Genomic DNA, 25030 nt, shown 5'->3' on the forward strand with positions numbered 1-25030 from the left:
TTAACTGGTAAGGTCCAGTGAAGCTATATGGACAGTACATAGAAACAAGAAGGGAAGGGTCACTCTAATGAACTTGAGAAATAGGTATGTAGAGAAGGTGCTCGTAGTTGTAGGAATAATAGGGTCGTGTTAGTGGGAGATTTTAATTTCACCAATATTGATTGGGCGAACCAGAGTCTTAAAGGACTGGACTGGGTGGAATTTGTGAAATGTGTCTAGGAAAGACTTCTAAGTAAATATTTTGAAGACCCTACTTGGGAAGGTATAATATTGGACCTCCTTCTTGAGATTATGAGAGTCAGGGAACACTGGCTAAGGTAGCCATAATTCTACTAATTTTTAAGACATAGATGGAAAAGGATAGAACAAGTCCACAGATTAGGTTACGAAACTAGAGCAAGGCTAGTTTTGGGCGAATAGACAGAATCTAGCAAAGGTCAATTGGGTATGTCAGTATGAAGGGAAAGGAATAAATGGCTTTTAAGGGGGTGATATCAATAGTACAGGGGCAGCATATTCCTGCTAAGGTGAAGGGTAAACCTGAAAAGTTTAGGGAACTCTGGCTAATGAAAGATTTTGAGATTCTGGTCAGGAAAAAGGAGGAAGTATGCATTAGGATTGAGGAGTTCGGAAACAAGCTAATGTGGGAGGTAAGGTTAAGGAAAATCCCAATAGGTTCTATAGATGTATTAAGAGTAAGAGATTATTAGGAGAGAGTAAGTCCTCTAAGAGATCAGCAGGGCTGCCTATGTCTTCAGCCACAAGAAATGAGTGGGATATTTAACAAATATTTCTCCTTGGTGAAAAAGGATCCAATGCTTTTTGTATTCTCGTTGATATTTACTAAGGAGAAAATCATGGTTGCTTGAGGGATAAGGGAAACAAGATTTCAAGAACATTTATAATACCAGGAAGGAAGTATTTGCAGCCTCACAGCACATTAAGGTGGAAAAACCACCAGGGCCTGACTGACTGCATCCTTGGAATTTGTGGGAGGCTAGAGAATTTGTGGAGACCATTGCAGAGATACAGTATTTGTATCATCACTAGTCATGCCAAATTACTGAAGAATAGAAGGTGGCTAATGTTGTTTTGAAAGGGTAGCAACAAGCCACAAAACTACAAATTGGTCAACCTGAGAAATGTGGTGGAGAACTTGTTAGACGTTAATAATTAGGTGATCAAGTCAGAGGTTACAACGGGACATTGAAAGGATGCAAAACTGGGCTCAGAAGTGGTAAATAGAGTTCAACCCAGATAAGTATGAAGTGGCTCATTTTGGTAGGTCAAATATCTTGGCAGAATATAGTATTAACGGTAAGACTCTTGGCAGTGTGGAGGATCAGAGGGATCTTGGGGTCCAAGTCCATAGGACACTCAAAGCAGCTGCGCAGGTTGACTCTGTAGTTAAGAAGGCACACAGTGAATAGGCCTTCATCAATTGTGGAATTGAATTTAGGAGCTGAGAGGTAATATTGCAGCTGTATAGAACCCTGGTCAGACCCCACTTGAAGTACTGTCTCAGTTCTGGTTGCCTCAATACAGGAAGGATGTGGAAGTATGTGGAAGCCATAGAAAGGGTGCAGAGGAGATTTACAAGGATGTTGCTTGGATTGGGGAGAATGCCTTATGTGAATAGGTTGAATGAACTCTGCCTTTTCTTCTTGGAGTGAAGGAGGATGAGAGGTAACCTGATATAGGTGTATAAGATGATGAGAGGCGTTGATCTTGTGGCTAGTCAGAGGCTTTTTCCCAGGGCTAAAATGGTTGCCACAAAAGGACACAGGTTTAAGGTGCTGGTGAGTAAGTACAGAGGAGATATCAGGAGTAAGTTTTTTTACACAGAGTATGGTGAGTGTGTGGAATGGGCTGCCGGCAATGGTTGTGGAGGCGGGTATGAGTGGGTCTCTTAAAAGGCTTTTAGATAGGTACATGGAGCTTAGTAAAATAGAGGGCTATAGGTAAGCCTAGTAATTTCTGAGGGAGGGACATGTTTGGCACAACTTTGTGGGCCAAACGGCCTGTATTGTGCAGTAAGTTTTCTATGTTTCTAAGCCTGACACTGGTGTGGGAGGTGGTGGGGGCTAGAAAACAAGGTTACCTGACATTGGAAAATTCAGAAACACAAGAGATTCTGCAGATTCTGGAAATCTGGAGCAACATACACAAATGTTAGAGAAACTCAGTAGGTCAGACAGCTTCTATGGAGAGGAATAAACAGTAGATGTTTTGGGCCAAGATCCTTCATCAGGACTATGAAGTGTTATTCTTTTGGTTGCACTGGATGTCACCCTGACATGGGAGAAGATCAAGGATATATGTAGGTATAGGAATAGAAAGGGGAACTGAAATAGTATGCAGCTGGAACCAGAATGCAGGAGTCGTGTACCTAGTCTGCACTTTATATGTTTGCTGATTATTTGTTGTCCCAGATTCCAGTACCTGTAGTCTCTTATGTCTCTAGAGCCTCTTTCTCTATTGTGAAATCAGATAAAACAATTTTTATGGTGAACTGAATTTCTTTCATAACTAGTTACCTCAAAACTTAGCTTTGCAGTAAATGGGTCTGCCTCAGTCTTGGCTGTATCATCAAGTTGTAGAGTTTGAGAGTCTAGGAAGAGAAAAGAGATAATTCAAAGCACATTGGAAAATTCAAGATTTTAACAGTAAGCACCATCTCAGCATCCACAGACGGCTTAAAACTTCACTTGGAAGATAACACCTTTGAGTGCAATAGGATCTCACTACTAAAGTATCCTAGATTGACCTGAATGCTTTCTTAGAAGATCTGACAATTCATACAGAGCTGCCGTAACTGTGCTGAGTGTCAGATCCCCTGTGTATATGAAGGAATCACAGATGACATTTTTAATTTTAAATGTTTTATTTTCAATAATTAATGTTAAAGTTTATAGTTTGTTTTCCACCCAAGTGATAGAGACATTCTCAAAGAATCTGTCCCTGGCAGTTATAATAGCCATGAGCAGGCCTTAACTGGCTCCAAAGCAATTCTATGGGCAAGTCTTCCTCCATGACCCTGTGTCATGCTCTTCACTGGGCTTCAGCAATCCTCTTGGAGCATGTCTACCATTCCATGTAACCTGGTTTTGTGGCCAGGAAATTGCTGAGCATGGATAGCAAGGTAGTTCAGAGAAGACTGGGCCGTTACATCTCCAGTTACGGAGTGGGGCGTGAAGCTACAACCTTATGATTCAAAGATAGACCCCACACTCAGTTAATACTGCACATTATAACTGACTGTGCCCACTCACAATTCATAATTAAGTCTGGTTGTGGCTAAAATTTTAAATTTTCTGCATTTCGATGCAAGAGTCTCTTGTGAGCCTTGATGATGATGCAAGTCAAATGAGTTGCAGACAACCCAGCCGTCTTTCCATGACAATGCTAACAAAGCTATAGATATACACTTTTAAAATGCTAACAAATGCTATTGTATTTCAAAATCTTTCACAGATTTATAACCATATAACAATTACAGCACGGAAACAGGCCATCTCGGCCCTTCTAGTCCGTGCCGAACGCTTACTCTCACCTAGTCCCACCTACCTGCACTCAGCCTATAACCCTCCATTCCTTTCCTGTCCATATACCTATCCAATTTTACTTTAAACGACGATATCAAACCTGCCTCTACCACTTCTACTGGAAGCTTGTTCCACACAGCTACCACTCTCTGAGTAAAGAAGTTCCCCCTCATGTTACCCCTAAACTTTTGCCCCTTAACTCTCAACTCATGTCCTCTTGTTTAAATCTCCCCTACTCTCAATGGAAAAAGCCTATCCACATCAACTCTATCTAACCCCTTCATAATTTTAAATACCTCTATCAAGTCCCCCCTCAACCTTTTACGCTCCAAAGAATAAAGACCTAATTTGTTCAACCTTTCTCTGTAACTTAGGTGCTGAGACCTAGGTAGTAAATCTCCTCTGTACTCTCTCTAATTTGTTGACATCTTCCCTATAATTCGGTGACCAGAACTGTACACAATACTCCAAACTTGGTCTCACCAATGCCTTGTTCAATTTTAATGGCCATGATTTCTTTTATCTTATTTCTTTGGGTTGATGATGCACTCAATAATCAAGAGCATTAATTAGTTACTTTTTAGGCATTATGAGTTGTCTACAGAAGTTAGATTTACAGCTGTTAATGATTTTCCATGTTAGCAGCACCAGTGTTCAATATTTTGTAAATATAGAAATTAACCTACAGGCTAGTCAAATAATTATTGCCTAATTATTCTTTTCCACTGAGTTCCCAGTTTTCTTTGGGTCTCATGATTACGTTGATTGCAATTCTAGCATTGGCCAGTGGCTAGCTTCTCCCTCCATGTCACATAACCTTGCCATGCTAATTATCAGCGCAAAAAAATGCTGTTCAGATGATATGGAATGATAGTACAAAATAGATACCGCCAATACTCTTTTCTTGCCAGGAGTCTTTTCTCAGTTCTCTACTGGGCACTTCGCGATCAATCAGCGCAACTGCTTCCTCATCTGTAATCCCGTCTTCCAAAAAGAACTGGACAAGTGGCAGTACCTCTGTAAGCACACACAAGTTATGAGGCGAACAACTAATGGAAATGGGGAACATAGCACAGCTGATCAAAACTGCCAGGGTTCTGAACTTAAAAGTTGAAAAATAACCTTTTAAGTAAGTCAGTAAACACTGTCAGTGAAATATTATTTACTTATTACATACGGTATTTTGCAGAGTCCTGTAATATCTGAATATTTTGATAATTACAGATTTTTGGAATCATGAAGTTTAAGGATAAGGTATTTTGTTCTATCATTAGTCTCCATTTTAGATTTCACCATTCTAATTCAGTATGTTATGTCCCTTTTTGCATACAATCCTGATGCATTAAGTGGTCCCAATGTTGTATTTTTTTTGTGTATCGTGATAAGCCTGCACACACCACCATACCCATGTGTTAGACAGTGACAGACCCACTGCATTATGCATTTAGGTCAATCATAGCATAACATTAATGCTTGTGTTCACCATTCTGTACCCAAGTATTAAGCATCATCAAACCCATTCCCACGTGTACTATACAAAGTTATAAGCATTGGTCAGATTGCACTTGATGTTTTGTGCCCCTCATCTGGAATAAGGTCTAGAGGAGGTTCATAAAAACAATCCCAGGAATGAAAGGGTTGATGTAAGAAGAGCATTTAGTGGCTCAGGGCCTGTACTTGCTGCAGTTTAGAAGAATGGGGGGAGGGGGGGGTTGGAATGGACGTGGAGGATGATTCCAGTGGTGGGGGAGTCTAGGACCAGATGGCACAGCCTCAGAATATTGGTACATCCTTTGAGAACAGAGATGAGGAAGAACTTCTTTAGCCAGACAGTGGTGAATCTGTGGAATTCATTGCTAGACAGCTGTGGAAGTCAAGTCATTGGGTATGTTTAAAGCAGAGGTTGATAGGTTCTTGATTAGTAAGGATGTCAAAGGTTACAGGAAGAAAGCAGGAGAAGGTGTTTGAGAGATAATAAATAGCCATGACGGAATGGCTGAGCAGACTCAATAGGCTGAGTGGCCTAATTCTGCTCCTACGTCTTATGGTCTTAAATGGTATACATTGACAGATATGTGCCGTCAATACTCAGTCTTACACAGTAAGTGTATAAATAGGCTGAAGGAACTAGAAAAAAAAAACACAAACTGAATTTGGCACAGAATACATTAGAGGAAATTTTAAAAATTAGGAATGAAATTAATAGTTTGGCTATGTAAGAAATCAAGAAAAATTTAATGTTTCTGAAACAGACATTATGAAAGTGGATCAAACTCTATGAAAATACTGGCGTGGAAACTGAAAAAAAAGATAGCAGAAAATACAATTCATAGAATTAGGGATCCAAGAACGAAAATGATAAAAATTAAGCTAAGTGAAATTCAAGAAGCTTTTGAAGTGTTTTACAAAACTCTATATTCCAAAGTACCAGGGGGAAGCATAACCCAAATTGACACCTTTCTGAATTCTCTAGAGTTACCCACTTTAAGCGAAGAACAAAATAGAACGATGACTACTGACATAATTGAAGCTGAACTAAAAACTGCAATTAGTAGGCTTAAATTAAGCAAGTCACCAGGATCAGATGGGTATACAGCAGAGTGGTACAAAGAATTTAAAAATGAGGTAACTCCTGTCTTACTCTCCACAATGAACTGGGCTCTAAAAAGGCACAAATGCCACCCAGTTGGAAGGAAGCGATAATCTCAGCTATACCAAAAGAAGGCAAGGATAAAATGGAATGTGGGTCATTTAGACCAATATCCGTTCTTAATGTAGATCATAGATTATTTAACTCCATCATGGCCAAATGATTAGAAGAGTTTCTATCCATACTGAAACATAACGATCAGACAGGTTTTATACGACAACGCTAGACACAAGACAATATACGAAGGACACTCACATTATGGATCATATACAAAATAATAAAATAGAAGCAATAGTGATAAGCGTGGACACTGAAAAAAGCATTTGATTCAGTTAATTGGAATTTTCTTTACAGAGTTTTACATAGATTTGGTTTCCATGACACAATTATTAAAACTATACAGGCACTATCTGACAATCCGACTGCTCGGATTAAAATCAATGGATACTTATCAAATAGTTTTACCCTAGGAAGGGGCACGAGACAGGGTTGTGCATGGTCACCGCTACTCTTCGCATTACATCTGGAACCATTAGCTCAATACATCAGACAAAATGAAGATACCAGGGGAATTACTATTAAAGGGACAGAGCATAAATTGGCTTGTTATGCGGATGACATTTTGATCTATCTAGGGCAACCAACATACTCTTTACCTAAATTGATACAATCCTTTGAACAATATGGCCAATTATCAGGATACAAGATCAACATAGATAAAACCCAATTACTTTCATATTACTATAGCCCACCAAGAGAAATTGAAAGTAGATATCCCTGGGCATGGCAAACAAAGTCTTTCAAATATTTGGGCATCATTATGCCAAAAAATTTGGAAAAATTATCAGAGTGCAATTATCAGCCTATATATAAAAAAACTAAGGAAGATATAACAAGATGGAACCCATATCCTTTTTTTAGTCTCAGTTCAAGGATTGAATCTATTAAAATGAATATATTGCTCAGACTATTATATCTCATTCAGACCCTACCAATAGAAATTAATCAAAATCAATTCAATGAATGGAACAAAATGTTATTGAGATATATTTGACAAGGTAAAAGGCCTAGAGTTTGTCTCAAAACTTTGCAATTAGCCAAGGAAAAGGGGGGATGGGGCCTACCTTCTCTTAGAGATTATTATTTTGCAGCACAGTTGAGAGCTGTGATATTAAACACAAAGTACACTGCAGATGCTGTGGTCAAATCAAGATGTACAAAAAAGCTGGATGAACTCAGCAGGTCGGGCAGCATCTGTTGAAATGAGCAATCAATGTTTCGGGCCAAGACCCTTCGTCAAGACTAAAGAAGGAAGGGGCAGGAGCCCTATAAAGAAAGTGGGGGGGAGGGTGGAATGTGCCAGGTGAAAAACCAATCAGAGGAAAGATCAAGGGGTGGGGAAGGGAAAGCAGGGAGGGGATAGGCCGGAGAGGTGAAGAAGGAATCTAAGGGGAAAGCACTATGGGTACTGGAAGAAGGAAGAATCATGAGAGAGGCAGCTAGAAGAGAAGGCAGAGTGAAAGTGGGATGGAGGAAGGAAGAGGGAGGGAATTACTGGAAGTTGGAGAATTCGATGTTCATACCAAGGATCTAGAGACTACCCAGACAGTATATGAGGTGTTGTTCCTCCAACCGAAGTTTGGCCTCATCAGGGCAGTAGAGGAGCCCATGTATGGACATATCTGAATGGGAATGTGAAGGAGATTTGAAGTTAGTGGCACCTGGGAGATCCTGTCTGTTGTGGCAGGTGCTCGACGAGGCGGTCCCCGAATCTGTGTCGCGTCTCAGAGATGTAGAGTAGGCCGCACCGGGAGCACCGGATGCAATAGATGACCCCAACAGACTCACAAGTGAAGTGTTGCCTCACCTGAGAGCTGTGATATGTTGGTGCAACCCATCATATGACGCTTAATGGAAAAACATTGAGGAGGGGTATACTTCCCATCCCCATACAGGCAATTTTGGCTGACAGCAATCTACAAAGGTACATAAATACTACTGATAACCCATGGGTGAAATGGACTCCTAAAATATGGAAAACTATTATAAAAGAATATAAACTAGTGGGAGATATTGCAATTCTTAAATGGTGTGCATATGACTCGGATTTTATGCCAAATAAACTGGGTGCTAGATTTAAGGACTGGACAGCTAAAGGAATAACACTTCTTTGCAATATAATGAAAGAAGGAACACTTCAGTTTTGAAATGCTTAAAGAGAAACACTTATTAGAAAAACAAGACTTTTATCGGTATTTAGAGATGCAACAATATGTTAATAGGATGGTTAAAAATGTAACCAAGACAAGAATATGTTTGATAGAGCTATTTAGAAAAGCATATAATTCAGATAGCGGTAGTAGAATCATTTCAAGAATGTATAAGGGTTTGTCTGAGGAAGAATGGACAATAATATTGAGGTATCAATGGAAGTGTACTAGTTCACAGAAATGGAGGGAGTTTGGATGGAAAAACTTGATAAGATATTTTATTACACCCTCTCAGAAATCCCATTATGATAGTAACCTCCCTGTTTGCTGGAGAAATTGTGGAAATCAAAATGCAAACCATTATCATATTTTCTGGGAATGCCCCATTATTAAAGACTATTGGAGTGGGATACACAATGCCCTACAAGACATCTTTAAATGTTAAATACCCTTGGAAAGTAAGACCATATATTTTGGGTATATAGAAACACAGAAAATAGGTGGAGTAGGCCATTCGGCCCTTTGAGCCTGCACCGCCATTCAGTATGATCATGGCTGATCATCCAACTCAGAACCCTGTACCTGCTTTCTCTCCATACCCCCTGATCGCTTTAGCCACAAGGGCCATATCTAACTTCCTCTTAAATATAGCCAATGAACTGGCCTCAACTGTTTCCTGTGGCAGAATTCACAGATTCACCACTCTCTGTGTGAAGAAGTTTTTCCTCATCTCGGTCCTAAAAGGCTTCCCCTTTATCCTTAAACTGTGACCCCTTGTTCTGGACTTCCCCAACATCAGAAACAATCTTGCTGCATCTAGCCTGTCCAATCCCTTTAGAATTTTAAACGTTTCAATAAGATCCCCCCTCAATCTTCTAAATTCCAGTGAGTATAAGCCTAGTCAATCCATATGAAAGTCCTGCCATCCCAGGAATCAATCTGGTGAACCTTCTCTGTACTCCCTCTATGGCAAGAATGTCTTTCCTCAGATTAGGGGACCAAAACTGCACACAATATTCTAGGTGTGGTCTCACCAAGGCCTTGTACAACTGCAATAGAACCTCCCTGCTCCTGTACTCAAATCCTTTTGCTATGAATGCCAACATACCATTTGCCTTTTTCACTGCCTGCTGTACCTGCATGCCCACCTTCAATGACTGGTGTACAATGACACCCAGGTCTCATTGCATATCCCCTTTTCCTAATCGGCCATCGTTCAGATAATAATCTGTTTCCCTGTTCTTGCAACCAAAGTGGATAACCTCACATTTATCCACATTAAATTGCATCTGCCATGAATTTGCCCACTTACTTAACCTATCTAAGTCACCCTGCATCCTCTGACATCCTTCTCACAGCTAACACCGCCGCCCAGCTTCATGTCATCCGCAAATTTGGAGATGCTGCATTTAATTCCCTCGTCTAAATCATTAATATATATTGTAAACAACTGGGATCCCAGCACTGAGCCTTGTGGTACCCCACTAGTCACTGCCTGCCATTCTGAAAAGGTCCCATTTACTCCCACTCTTTGCTTCCTGTCTGCTAACCAATTCTCCATCTATATCAATACCACGCCCCCAATACCATGTGCTTTAAGTTTGCACATTAATCTCCTGTGTGGGACCTTGTCAAAAGCCTTTTGAAAATCTAAATATACCACATCCACTGACTCTCCCCTATCCACTCTACTAGTTACATCTTCAAAAAATTCTATAAGTTTCGTCAGATATGATTTTCCTTTCACAAATCCATGCTGACTTTGTCTGATGATTTCACCTCTTTCCAAATGAGCTGTTATCACATCTTTGATAACCAACTCTAGCATTTTCCCCACCACCGATGTCAGACTAACCGGTCTATAATTCCCAGGTTTCTCTCTCCCTCCTTTTTAGAAAAGTGGGGTTACATTAGCCACCCTCCAATCCTCAGGAACTAATCCAGAATCTAAGGAGTTTTGAAAAATTATCACTAATGCATCCACTATTTCCTGGGCTACTTCCTTAAGCACTCTGGGATGCAGACCATCTGACCCTGGGGATGTATCTGCCTTTAATCCCTTCAATTTACCCAACACCACTTCCCTACGAACATGTATTTTCCTCAGTTCCTCCATCTCACTAGACCCTCGGTCCCTTACTATTTCCGGAAGATTATTTATGTCCTCCTTAGTGAAGATAGAACCAAAGTAGTTATTCAATTGGTCTGCCATGTCTTTGTTCCCTATGATCAATTCACCTGTTTCTGACTGTAAAGGACCTACATTTGTCTTGACCAATCTTCTTTTCACGTATCTACAAAAGCTTTTACAGTCAGTTTTTATGTTCCCTGCCAGCTTTCTCTCATAATCTTTTTTCCCTTTCCTAATTAAGCCCTTTGTCCTCCTCTGCTGGTCTCTGAATTTCTCCTAGTCCTCAGGTGTGCCGCTTTTGTTTGCTAATTTATATGTTTCTTCTTTGGACTTGATACTATCCCTAATTTTCCTTGTCAGCCACAGGTGCACTACCTTCCCTGGTTTATTCTTTTGCCAAACTGGGATGAACAATTGTTGTAGTTCATCCATGCGATTTTAAATGCTTGCCATTGCATATCCACCATCAACCCTTTGAGTATCATTTGCCGGTCTATCTTAGATAATTCATGTCTCATACCTTCAAAGTTACCCTTCTTTAAGTTCAGAACCTTTGTTTCTGAATGAACTATGTCACTCTCCATTTTAATGAAGAATTCCACCAAATTATTGTCACTCTTACCCAAGGGGCCTTGCACAACAAGATTGCTAACTAACCCTTCCTCATTGCTTAATACCCAATCTAGAATGGCCTGCTCTCTAGTTGGTTCCTCGACATGTTGGTTCAGAAAACCATCCCGCATACATTCCAAGAAATCCTCTTCCTCAGCACCCTTACCAGTTTGGTTCACCCAATCTATATGTAGATTGAAGTCACCCATTATAACTACTGTTCCTTTATTGCAAGCATTTCTAAGTTCCTGTTTAATGCCATCCCCAACCTCACTACTACTGTTAGGTGGCCTGTACACAACTCCCACCAGTGTTTTCTGCCCCTTAGTGTTATTCAGCTCTACCCATATCGATTCCACATCCTCCAGGCTAATGTCCTTTCTTTCTATTGCGTTAATCTCCTCTCTAACCAGCAATGTTACCCCACCTCCTTTTCTTTCCTGTCTATCCCTCCTGACTATTGAATATCCCTGGATGTTGAGCTCCCATCCTTGGTCACCCTGGAGCCATGTCTCTGTGATCCCAACTATATCATATTCATTAATAACTATCTGCACATTCAATCCATCCACCTTGTTACGAATGCTCCTTGCATTGACACACAAAGCCTTCAGGCTTGTTTTTACAACACTCTTAGCCCTTATACAATTATGTTGAAAAGTGGCTCTTTTTGCTTTTTACCCTGGATTTGCCTGCCTGCCACTTTTACTTTTCACCTTACTACTTTTTGCTTCTACCCTCATTTTACACCCCTGTCTCTTTGCACTTGTTCCCTTCCCCCTGCCACATTAGTTTAAAGCCTCCTGAACAGCAGTAGCAAATGGTCCCCCTAGGACATTGGTTCCAGTCCAGCCCAGGTGCAGACCATCCTGTTTATACTGGTCCCACCTCCCCCAGAACTGGTTCCAATGCCCCAGAAATTTGAATCCCTGCCCCTTGCACCATTTTTCAAGCCACGTATTCATCTGAAATATCCTCCTATTTCTCCTCTGACTAGCACATGGCATTGGTAGTAATTTAGGAGATTATTACCTTTGTGGTCCTACTTTTTAGTTTATCTCCTAACTCCCTAAATTCACCTTGTAGGACCTCATCCCGTTTTTTTTACCTATATCGTATATACCTTAAGAATGGTTGAAAAGAGATAAATATTTAATGAATATACTGCTGGTGGCTGGTAAAAAGACTCGTACTAGGAAATGGTTATCACAGGAGAGCCCAACCTTAAATGCATGGATGGAAATTACAATGGATATTTACAAATAGGAGAAGATAACAGCATTTGTTAATCATAGGTCAGAACAATTTGATTCATACTGGGAAAAATGGTTTAACTACATAATCCCTCATAGGCCTGATTTTATTCTCACAAATCAATGAATATTTGTTAAAAAAAGATCACTCCCTACTTGTACATAGTTTTCTCCTTTCGCTTGTTCTTTCTTTCCTCTCTTTTCTATAAGAGTATACTTCAGATTAATATTATGTGGAGATTTGGGGCATATATGACTCTAAGATATATATGTACAATATCTAAAATACATTTTATGGAAATGTTTGATGATGAACTTCAATGAAAAATAAATTACAAAAAAAAAAGGTTGTATTAGTGCAAGATTTTAATTTTCCTGGTATTGACTGGGCTACCTGGAGTGTTGAGGGCCTGTATAGGATGGAATCTGCAAAGTGTGTCCAGGAAAATTTCTGGAGTGAATATGTAAAGGACCCTAACTAAGGAGGGTGCAATACTGGACCTTCTCTTAGGGAACAAGGCAGGGCAAGTAATTGAAGTGGCAGTCAGGGAACACTTTGATGCTAATTGCCATAACTCTATTAGTTTTAGACAGAAAAGGATATGATATGAAACAGGAGCAGAGCTAATCTTGGAGGAATTAGGCCATATCTAGCAGAGGTTGGTTAGAAAGGAAAAGCAAATGGGACACTTTTGAGAGTGTGATATCAAATGCCCAGGAACTCCATGTTCCTGTTAAGTGAAGAATAAACTTAGCAAGTTTAGGGAACCCTGGCTGATGAGAGATATTGAGGCTCTGGTCAAGAAAAGGAGTTTTGGAGTTAGTGGATGAGTGGATCTCTTGATGGCAATAAAAGGATTAGTACATTTTACAGGGAAATCAGGGAGGTAAAGGGAGGGTATGAGGTGTCTCTAGCTAGTAAGGCTAAGGATAATCTCAAGGGATTCAATAGCTTCACTGAGAACAAAAAGGTGGTTAGAGAGAGAAGAAGTCAGATAAGCAGGGCCATCTATATTTTGAGCCAGAGGAGGTGAGTGAGATTTTAATGAATATTGCTCATCTGTGTTTACTGAGGAGAAAATCATGGTTGCTCAAGAGATAAAGGAAACAAGTGGAGACATTTTGGAGAACAGTTATATTCCTAGGGAGGAGGTATTTGTAGCCTTACAGTGCATTGCAAAAGAGAAATTCACTAGGCCAGACTAACTGTATCCCTGGACATTGTGGGAGGCTAGAGAAGAAATTGTGGACACTTGTGGAATCAATTGCTTCTTTGTTAGGCACTGGGGAAGTTCCCAAAGACTGGAAAGTGGCTAATGTTTTTCTGTTGTTTAAGTAGAGCAAAGACAAATCAGGGAACTACAGGTCTGTCAACCGGACATCAGTAAGGGGATGCTTCTGAAGGGAATTCTCTAAGGACAGCATCTACAAGCACATGAACAGACGGAGATACAGCTTATGTATGGAAAGTTATGCTTGACAAACCTTTTATAGAGTTATTTGAAGAAGTAACCAAAAAGATAGATGATGTTGCTCTAGTGTCTAGCTGGACTACAGCAAGGCCTTCAACAACAAGTCCTGCAGGGAAGGCTGGTCTAGAAGGTTAGCCCATGGAATCTAGGAAGAGCTAGTTACACAGATTCAAAATTGATTTGGAGGCAGGTTAAAAGTTGATTCTTGAAATGAAAACTAGTGACTAGTGGTGCAGGGATCAGAGTTGTGACTTTTGTTATTCATTATTTATGTAAATCATTATTTGTTGAATGCCTACGAGAGCAGCTTGTACTTGAGCCTACTCGGGGAAAGGCCATCTTAGATTGGGTGTGGTGTAATAACCCAGATTTTATTAGGGAACTTATGGTAAAAGAACCTTAAGGAGGCAGTGATCATAAAATGATTAAATTCATACTGCAATTTGAGAGGTAAAAGCATAAATCACATGTATTGGTATCGCAATGGAATAATTACAGAGGCAAGAGGGAGAAGCTTGCCTAAGTGGATTGGAGGGGGATACTGGCAGGGATGGTGGAAGAGCAGAGGTGGCTGAAGTTTCTGGAAATAGTTCACAAGGCGCAGGATATGTCCCACAGAAGTTGTTCTCAAATAGCAGGGGTAGCATCTGTGGCTGACAAGGGAAGTTAAGGACTTCATGAAAGTCAAGGAAAGGGCATATAATATAGTAAAAGTGAGTGGGATGTTGGATGACTGGGAAGTTTTTAAAATCTAACAAAAGACAACTATAAAAGTTGTAAGAAAGGAAAAGATGAAATATGAGGACAAATTAGACAATAATACAAAGCAGAATACTATAAGTTTTTCAGTTATATAAAGAGTAAAGAAGATGGTGAGAATTGATATTGGCCCACTGGAAAATGATGCTGGTGAGTAATAGGGGTCAAAAGAATGGCGGATGGACTTAATATTAATACTTTGCATCAGTCTTCACTATGGAAGACACTAGCAGAGGTCCGTGAGCATTAGGAAGCAGGAGTCCTTTATTATGGACAAGGTTTTGGGGTACTTGGAGACTAATGATAAAATAAGTCAAAGACTATGATTTCTGTAAAGGGAAATCTTGCCTGATGAATCTTTTAAGAATTCTTTGAAGAAGTAACAAGCAGTGTGGACAAAGGAGAGGTAATGGATGTCACTTCCTTGGATCTTCAGAAGGCATTGATAAAGTGCCACACTTGAGGCTGCTTAAGAAGATAAAATCCCATGGCATTACAGGAAAGAAACTGGCATGGATAGAGGAATGGCTGACAGGCAGGAGGCAGCAAAATTGAGTGGGATGTTGCATGACTGGGGGAATAAAGGGGGTCTTTTCTGGTTGGCTGCCTGACTAGTGGTGAACTTCAGGGATCAGTATTGGGACTGCTACTTTTCACATTGTCAGTGATTTGGAAAATGGAATTGATAGTTTTGTGGCAAAGTTTGCAGATGATACGAAGATAGGCAGAGGGGTAGGTAGTGCTGAGGAAGCAATGTAATCGCATTGGGCAAAAAAATGGCAGATGGATTAGTGTTGGGAAATGTATAATGCATTTTGATGAAAAGAACATAAGTGCAGACTATTATCTAAATGGGGATAAAGTTCAAACAGAGGTGCAAAGTGTCTTAGGAGTCCTTATGCAAGACTCCCAGAAGGTTAATTCACAGGTTGAGTCTGTGGTAAATGAGGCAAATGCAATGTTGGCATTCATATCAAGGGGAATCGAATATAAAAACAAGGGGATAATGCTGAAACTTTATAAGACACTGGTCAGGCCACTCTTGTATCGTCAACAGGTTCGGGCCCCATATCTCAGAAAGGATGTGTTGTCATTGGAGAGAGTCTAGAGGAGGTTCATAAAGATGATTCCAGGGATTAAGGGGTTAATATGTGAGCAGCATTTGGCAGCTTTGCACCTATACTCACAGGAATTTAGAAGAATGTGTGGGGATCTTATTGAAACCTACCAAATGTTGAAAGGGTTAGGGTGGATGTGGAGAGGATGTTTCCTCGGATGTTCAGAACTAGATGGCACAGCGTCAAAATTGAGGGGCAACGCTTTAGAATAGAGGTAAGGAGGAATTTTTTTCAGCCAGAGAGTATGTCTGCCACAAACAGCAATGAAGACCAAGACCAAGGGTATATTTAACATGAAAGTTGATAGTTTTCTGATTGGTCAGGGCACCAAAGGTCATGGCAAGAAGGCAGGTGTATGGGGTTGTACTGGATTCAGGATCAGTCATGATGGAATGATGGAGTAGACTTGATGGGCTGAAAGGACTAATTCTGCTCCTATGTTTTATGGTCTAAATCATTTGGATGCGATTACATAAGGGTTCATCAGTAACTCTGCAGATGACAAAAAATTAGGACATGTCATTAATGGTGAAGAAGGTTATCACAGATTAGATGGAGACCTTGATCAGTCAGACAACTGCATCATTACTTATCATTTTTCTGTATTGAAATCCACTTTTCTAAGTTATTTTGAGGCTTGGAGTACTGGTCATCCTGTTATAAAAAGACATGGTTAAACTAGAAAGACTTCAGTAAAGATTTACAAGGATTTTAGCAGGATTAGAAGGCCCGAGTTATTTGAGAGAGGTTGGGGTGTAGGAGTATGTGTTTTGACCTTAAAGATAAGGTGGACGGTAGCAGTCTTTTCTCCAGGGTTAAGGAGTCAAAAACTCAGGGGCATTGATTAAGGATGAGAGGGGAAAGATTTAAGGAGGACTTGAAAGGCAAATTTTTCATGTAGAGGTTGGCTGGTACATGGAGTGAGCTGCCATAGGAAGGAGTTGAAACAAACACAAGTCAGGTGTTTGACTAAGTCCCTTTGGATTTGGATTCAAAACTGACTTGCCCATAGGAGACAAAGGATAGTGGTTAAAGGGGCTTATTCTAGTTCGAAAACTGTGATTTGTGGTGTTCCACAGATCTGTACTGGCATTTCTGCTGTTTGTGATGTATATGACCTGGCTGAAAATGGAGATGGGTGGGTTAGTAATATTGCAGATAATATGAAAATTGGAAATGTTGTGGATAGTGTAGAAGACTGGCAAAGAATACAACTGAACATTGATCAGCTGCAGATATGGGTGGAGAAATGGAAGATGAAAATTAACCCACATAAATGTGAGGTGTTGCAGTTTGGTAGGGAAAATGTAAAGAGACAGTACATAGTTAAGGGCAAGACCAATGTAGATCTTTGGGTTCCAAGTTCATAGCTCCCTGAAAGTGGCTACACTGGTTGATAATGTGGTTAAGGCAGCTTATGGAATGCTTGCTCTGATTAGTTGAGGCACTGAGTTCAAAATTGAGGAGGTTCTGTTGCAGTTTTATAAAACTCCAGTGAGGCTGCATCTGGAGTATTGAATATAGTTCTGGCTGCCCCATTATAGGAGGTATGTCGAGGCTTTGGAGAGAGCGCAGAAGAGATTTATCAGGATGCTTTCTGGATTAGAGGGCATGTACTAAAATGAGAGGTTAGGTAAACCTGGGTTGTTTCCTCTTGAGTGGCAGAAGCTGAGGGGAGACCTGATAAGAGATTTATAAGATTATAAGAGGTACCTTTTTCCAGGGTTGAAATGTTTAATATCAGAGGGTTTAAGACAAATCATTTAAGATGTGTGGGGGTAAGTTCAAAGTAGATCTGAGGAGCAAGTGTTTTCTTTTTTTAAAACACAGAATGATGGCTGCCTGGAATGCACTGCCTGGAGAGGTCAGAGGTGGAGAGAGTATGAGGAATTTTAAGAGATTTTTAGATAGGCTGTGAATATGAGGGAAATGGAAGGATATAACACAAGAGATAAGTTTAGTTGGCCATTTCAGGATTGAAGGGTGTCCTTTTAGAACTGAGATGCGGAGAAATTACTTTAGTCAGAGGGTGGTAAATCTTTGGAACATGTTGCTACGAGTGGCTGTGGAAGCCAAGCTATTGAGTGTACTTAAGGCAGAGATAGATAGGTTCTTGATTAGCCAGGACATCAAAAGGTATGGGGTGAAAGCAGGGAAGTGGGCATGACTGGAAGAATTGGATCAGCTCATGATTGAATAGTAGAGCAGACTCCTCAATGGGCTGAATGGCCTACTTCTGCTCCTATATTTTATGGTCTTATTTGATACTAATTTAATTAGAAGGGCCTGTTCCTGTGGTGTACTGTTCTATGTTCAATAGTATAATTTAAGAAGCATTTTGATAGGGCTTAGAGGGATCTAGGCTGAACACAGGAAATTGGGGCTAGTTGGATGGGGAGCATGGTCAGCATGGACTCATTCAGCTGAAGTCCCTATTCTCATGCTGTATTGCTCTATGACTTCAATCCATACATTATAATGCAATATAATTACAAATAAAGCATATTTTTTATTTCCAAACAACAATTTATGTATGTTTAAAAATGTATGTTATAATAAGTTGCTTGAAACATTCACAATAAACATCAATCACTGGTAACTCATGCTTTACAAATTGTCAAGCAAATCTGCTATAAAAATACCAATCTGCTTATCTTATTAGGAGATAACGGTATCCTGGCAACTAACAGGATTTACCTTCCACCAATACTCACATCTCATCCATCGTGTATAAAAAAAACAAAGTGAATTGCACAAAGGCATCTGATTTTACCGAATATTACAATGACAGCAGGATTTTAAATTAAAAGAAAATACCTTTGTATTGTTCAAATATTCTTCTACACAGAAGATCATAAATGTAATCCATGAGAGTTTAAATGTAATCAATGTTTTACTTTGCAGAAAATGAAGGAAACAAAATTGATGGTAAGAAATTGGATTTGTTACTTCCCTACTTGAATGTCTATTTCTTAAAAACAGTAGTGGTTAATAACCTCAGATTAAATACATAGATACATCCATTTGAATAGTTACCTTAACTTGGAATGTGGAACTAAAATTGGAATTAAATGTCAAGCATATACTCACATTGGAGTGGAACTTTATTTCAATTTTGCCTTGTAGATGAGTAACCTGAGATACAGTAGACATTCCAGATAACATTAAGACTAAATTTTTTTATGTTGGGGTTAGGGAAAAATAGTTTAAGCATAAAAGCGAAAACCTAATGTCAGTGTAACCTGGATTTGAGACCATAATCTGTGATGATCCTGTTAACTACTTAGTGATGGGAGTAAATATGTGTGAGATAAGATTATATGTTCACTACACTTGTCTACCCCGAGGAAGAAATGAAAGTGTCTGTGTTGCTTGCATAATGAATCAGCATTGAAGCTCTGGGAAAATTTTACTGAAAAATTATTCAATTATTTTAAAGAGTTAAGTTGCAAATTAAAATAGTGATCTTATTAATATTTTAATATATTATTTACCAGGGATCTCCCATTGGGAATTCTGAGACTGCATGTATTCCAAGATGGGGATCAATTCACCAGCCAGTTTGGAGGGCTGGCCTTTGCAAAAATTGTTAGATTCATGCCATCCACCATTTAAATGGGTTTTTAGCAAATGTAAAATGGGAAGAATAAACTTGGAGAGGAGAAAGAATAGTGAGGCTTTTGGAAAATGAGACACACTCTGCATGCAAAAGTTCTTCTGCCATAAAGGTAACTTCTGCAAAATCAAGTAAACTGTTAAAGGTACAAAGTACACTCAGTTCCATCACTAAAAATGAAAATTCAGCAGAATCTCAAGGAACCGATTTTCAGGCTCTTATGAATATAGAGGTGTAAGCAACATGATGTAGGTAATGGACAGGGGAAAAGTGAAGCTTCTAAATATGGAATACTTTGCTAAACAACTGTTTAATTGGGCAGATGGCAGGCAAAATATACAAACAAAACCAAATAAATACTGCAGCCCTGCATTTGCACTGTATGCTGGACACACACCACTACTTCTAGAATGCAGACACGTTATATTTGATTAAACTAATACTGCCACTATTAAGATTATCTTGGCCTCTGCCAACTACAAAATTCTGGCACTTTCAGAACGAGATTGCTTACATCATTACAAGTTAATGTGCATGGGGTTCAGCTCTACTTTTTGTTCAACTAAACATTACTAAGTAAGGTAAGAAGGCACGGAATTTAGGATACAAGATATTCGCATGGAAAGGAGAGTAATTAAACTAACCAAATAGCATTTCCAGCATCTGCAGGTTTTCCTTTGTTTGTTTTTTGGGTAAGTGTGTCACTTTTGTATTGCCAGTCCGCAACTAGTGTTGGGGCCTCAACTATAATGACATGAAGAGACATAGTATATTGTTCTAAGTTTATTGATGGTAGAAAAAGTAGAGGGTTGGCAAGTTGTAAGGAGGATTCAATGAGCCTGCAAAAGAAATCATGGGTTAAGAGAGTGGGCAGTTGCAGTACAATAACATGAGGGATGCGAAACCCAAAATTAGTATGCAACATTTAATTAGGAAGGCCAATGGAATATTGCAAAGGGTAGGAAATACAAAATTAAGGAAATTTTGATGCTCTTTGAAAAGATATTGGTGAGACAACATATGGTGTACCCAAGACACTTTTGGTCTCCAAATTTATATGTTTGGATTGAAGCGATTGATGTAGGTTGAGCAGTAGGAGTTATACAGAGTAGAGTTTATAAAAATATGAAAGGTTATCTTATTGCAAAGGTTTATAGATTCGGGGGGGGGGGGGAACTGACAGCGTAAAAGATGAGAGGGCGTTTCTCCTATTGTGGGTATCTAAAACTAGGGATCATTGCTTTGGGTGAGGTGAGGAGGAATTTCTTTGTTGAAAAGCTCTCTTACAGATCTTTTTTTTAATAGGCAGAGGGGTTTCAGGAGGCTGATATTTGTTCCTGTTTCTTTTGTTAACATATTATATTCTAATAGTCTTATATAAAGCATTTGTAGAATTTTCTGCTGTTTTAAATTTTTAATATAAAACTGGTGTGAAGTGTAGAAGCTGATCTTCTTTCCTTCTCTTCTCATTTTCTTCCTCATTTATTTTCTATTCTAATCAATTTTGTTATTTATTCTCTTCTGTAATCTACCATACTTCTTCTCACCCTTTTCCTCTATTCCCTGTATTAGAAAACAAGCTTACATCTAAGATTTCATAGTTATGATGACAGATCGTTGACCAGAAAATTAGCTCTGGTCCGCTAAGCATTTCCTTCAATTTCTGAAAGTTTTGCTTGATGTGTTCAGTTTCTGCCACCATTCTAGATTTCATTAATGTAGACATCCTCTGTTGTGACTCAACTTAGTAAGAGGACCTAGTTACAACTTTAAAATAAAAACCATAGCTGTTGGAAATCTCAAAAGAAAAACAAAAAATGCTATAAGTCTCACCAGTTCAGGCAGCATCTGTGGAAATGAAACAATCAATATTTTGGGTTTGTGACATAATAAAACTGTTAACTCTTTCTCTTTCCATAGATCTTGCTTGACCTGAGTTTTTCTAGCATTTTCTATTTACAGCTTTAGTTCAAATTTTTAAATCTGAACAACAAACAAAAGAACATCACCTGCAAATCACTAAATATAAGCTAAGCCGACCACAGTCAGTACTCAAATTTAAACTCACCATAGGAGGAAGCAGAGAACACAAAAGGCTGCCTGCAGTTGATGCAGACATTTCCCTGATTGTTGAGGAGTGGGTTGTTTGTTGAACATCTATAACACATAGGCACAATGTCCTGTGCAGAAATAAAGCAGATATTACACAAAATATCTAAGTAACACAAAAATGTAAGAAACTTCAGTAAACACAATAAAAATAGCAGTGTTAATGCTGGGCAAAAGTCTTAAAAGACAAATTACCCATTTGGCAATTATTTCCACTCACTATTAATGAACAACAACTTTAAGCAAAAACTCTTTGGCTTACCTAACCCACTACTTCATCTTCAATTCGTTTGTCAATAAGAACATGAGTCAAAGTTGTCCAGCATAGGAAAAGGCCTCTGACCCACCGTGTTCATTCCAAACAAACATTAGTCCCACTTGCCTGTATTAGAATTGTACCTTGTCTACTACTTTACTGTCTCTGTAAATGCTTTTTCAACATTGTCATTACACCTGACTCCAGAGTGTCTCAGATATTAACCAATTTGTATAGGAAAAAAACTTGCCTTTCAGTTCCCCTTTAAAACTCCTTCATCTCAACCTAAACATATGCCCTTGGTTTTGATAAACCGACAACTGGAAAATGATATTGGCTACTTACCTTATCTATACCTCTAGTAATCTTAAATATCTCTAACAAGTCACTCCTGGGCCACCTCCATTCCAAAGAAAGCAAGGCCAATTTACCCAACCTCACCCCATAGCTAAGACTTCTGCAGTTTTTTTCCCCATGGAACTCATTCACATTTATTGTACCACCTTTACAATGGCAGCTTGGATTTTATCCAGGACATTTGCTTCAAGAGCAACAAAAAAAAAAGAACATGAACATGAAGATGCAAAAATTAGACCTCAGAAATTAGAAGGGTCAAGAAAGGAAACCCTTCTGCCCTGTCTAGAAAAGAATGGAAAAGAAGAAAAAACACACAGCTCCACTTTTAGCTTTTGACATTTCTCACCTTGGGCAGATGGGAAGATAAGCTTCCAGCCCTTTTTTCCCTATTACAAACTATGTACAGCAAAAGGAACATTTGCCCATTAAGAATTAACATAACTAGACTAAGGAATGTGCCTATCCCAATAAAGAAAACTGTGTTCTCTTATAAAAGCAGAACATGTCAAAAGGATATTTTGACAAAGGACTTGTAAAAAAAAACCTAATATTTGTTCAGAGTTGAAGCATTTGGAGACAGTTTTTAAAATTTCAGTATTCTACTAATAATTTCTGATTGGTGTTTTAAATTTGGATTTCTATGGCTCAACAGATCTTTTACATTTCCTTCAAAGGATTTCAAATTCATCATTTACTGACCAAATGAAGTTTATCTGCAGGATGAGTTTACTGATTCTACATCTTTTGCTAAGACTTCTAACACTGATCCAAGCTCTCAACATAGATACATCTTAGCTAATGGTGTGGGAATACCAAATTTAACCACACCAAGGTTATAACACACCACATGGTTATCATTGTTACTATTTGCTTATTGAATTATTTATTTTTTAAAAAATAATTTATATATTTGCAATGCCTCTATTTAATATATCACAGCATTACAGGAAAATGCTTCATCGAGTCAGATATAATACAGTACAAAGGTCTTTGAGCCTAGATGCCTCTATTAGTTTTACTCACCTGCTCTTTCTTTATGGACATAGTTAAAAGGCAGGAGCTTCTACTCACTGAATCCACACCAATTATCAAGCATCTGTTTATAATAATCCCGTTATGCTCTCTCCTCAATCCCATTAACTTCTCCCAGGTTGTAACATTCATACTAAGGATAATTTACAGCAGCTAACACCACACATCTTTGTAGTAAGAGGAAATGGAGTGCCCAAAGTGAACTCCACTAACTACCAAAATTTTTAAAATTAAACTATTATCAATTCTTTTTCTGCAAAATAGCTATTAAATCTACAGTCACCACAACATCTTGAATGATGATAAACTACTATTCACAATGTCTTGGATTTTACTGCCAACCTCCATTAATCTGTGTTTATCAATCCTCTGAAACAAGCATTTATCCTCAATCAAAGCTCACTCAAGTTTTAAACACATCGACCTCATATATAAGCCATAGCCTATTTTGCCAGATTGATCCTCCTTCATATATTCTTATTAACAACTTCTACATTAAGATTTTGACAATTATGGGCTTTTGTAATGCATGCAACTTTTTATAAGATCAAAGATCGAGATTTTTTAAAACAGCCTTCTCGACTGTTACCTCCAAAGACTTGTGCACCCCTTTTAAGATTACATCTTTTAGTTTATTGCTTCATTTAATTTAACTTGGTAAAATAGAATTCAAAATGTGTCCATTGATTAAAATTTCATCTTCTATGGGTTTCCCATTTCACCAGATTTTCTATACCTGTCATATTAAGTGGTGAGTCATTTCAAGTTTTGAAACTTGAATAGTACAATATTTGTACACCCAAAACAAGGTTATTTCTAAAAATCAAATATACAGTATATACAAAATATACCAATTAAGAGCATGAGTAAGTCACATGGTCCTTTGAAATAGCTCTACCATTTAATTAGAGATACAGTGTGGAATAGCCCTTTCTGGTCCTTCCAGTTGCACTGCCAGAAAAGTACTGAGTTAACCCTAGCCTAATCAAAGTTCAACTTCAAAGTAATGATCAAAGTAAAAGTATGTCACCATATACAACCATGAGATCCATTTACTTGCATTCATACTCAATAAATCCAATAATGGTAACAGAGTCAATGAAAGACCACACCAACTGGGCATAAAATCAATGTGCAAATACACAATAAACTGTGCAAATACAAAAAAACCCAAGAAATAATAACAGTAAATAAATAAGTAATAAACATTTGAGAACACGAGATCAAGAGTCCTTGAAAGTGAAACTACAGGTTGTAGGAACATTTCAATGATGGGACAAATAATTTGAGTGAAGTTATCTTCTTTGGTTCAAGAGCTTGATGGCTGAGTGATAATAACAGCTCCTGAACCTGGTGGTGTGAGTCCTGAACCTCCTATACTTTCTTCCTGATGGCAAAAGCCAGAAGAGAACGGATGCATAGATTTGCAGGAAGTGTATTGGCATGGATAGTGGACTGGTTAACCAAAAGAAGGCAGAGAGTTGATATAAATGAGTGTTTCTCCGGTTGGCAGTCCGTGGTGAGTGGGGTGCTACAGGGGTCGGTGCTGGGCCCGCAGCTGTTTACAATTTACATTGATGATTTGGAAGAGGGGACTGAGTGTAGTGTAGCAAAATTTGCTGATGATGCTAAACTGAGTGGAAAAGCAAATTGTACAGAGGATGTGGAGAGTCTGCAGAGGAATATAGATAGGTTAAGTGAGTGGGCCAAGGTCTGGCAGATGAAATACAACATTGGTAAATGTGAGATCATCTGCTTTGGAAGGAATAATAGAAGAGCAGATTATTATTTAAATGGTGAAAGTGCAGCATACTGCTGTGCAGAGGGACTTGGGAGTGCTTGTTCATGAATCGCAAAAAGTTGACTTGCAGGTACAACAGGTTATTAAGAAGGCAAATGGAACGTTGGCC

At 38.9% G+C, this 25030-nt stretch overlaps 1 protein-coding gene across 2 annotated transcripts in view; it reads right to left on the minus strand.

Annotated features, from left to right (window-relative positions):
• The window catches only part of ift122 (intraflagellar transport 122 homolog (Chlamydomonas)), a 217225-nt gene that overhangs the window by 4231 nt on the left and 187964 nt on the right, over positions 1-25030 (minus strand). For both annotated transcript variants that reach the window (XM_059944491.1, XR_009506855.1), the window contains 3 exons: positions 21435-21546; positions 4434-4562; positions 2538-2611 (listed from right to left, as the gene is read on the minus strand). In XM_059944491.1, the coding sequence (XP_059800474.1) occupies positions 2538-2611; positions 4434-4562; positions 21435-21546 (315 nt within the window). Of the gene's footprint in view, positions 1-2537; positions 2612-4433; positions 4563-21434; positions 21547-25030 lie in introns of those variants that run through there.

Source organism: Hypanus sabinus, chromosome 19 (genome assembly GCF_030144855.1).
Source record: "Hypanus sabinus isolate sHypSab1 chromosome 19, sHypSab1.hap1, whole genome shotgun sequence".
NCBI classification, from domain to species: domain Eukaryota; kingdom Metazoa; phylum Chordata; class Chondrichthyes; order Myliobatiformes; family Dasyatidae; genus Hypanus; species Hypanus sabinus.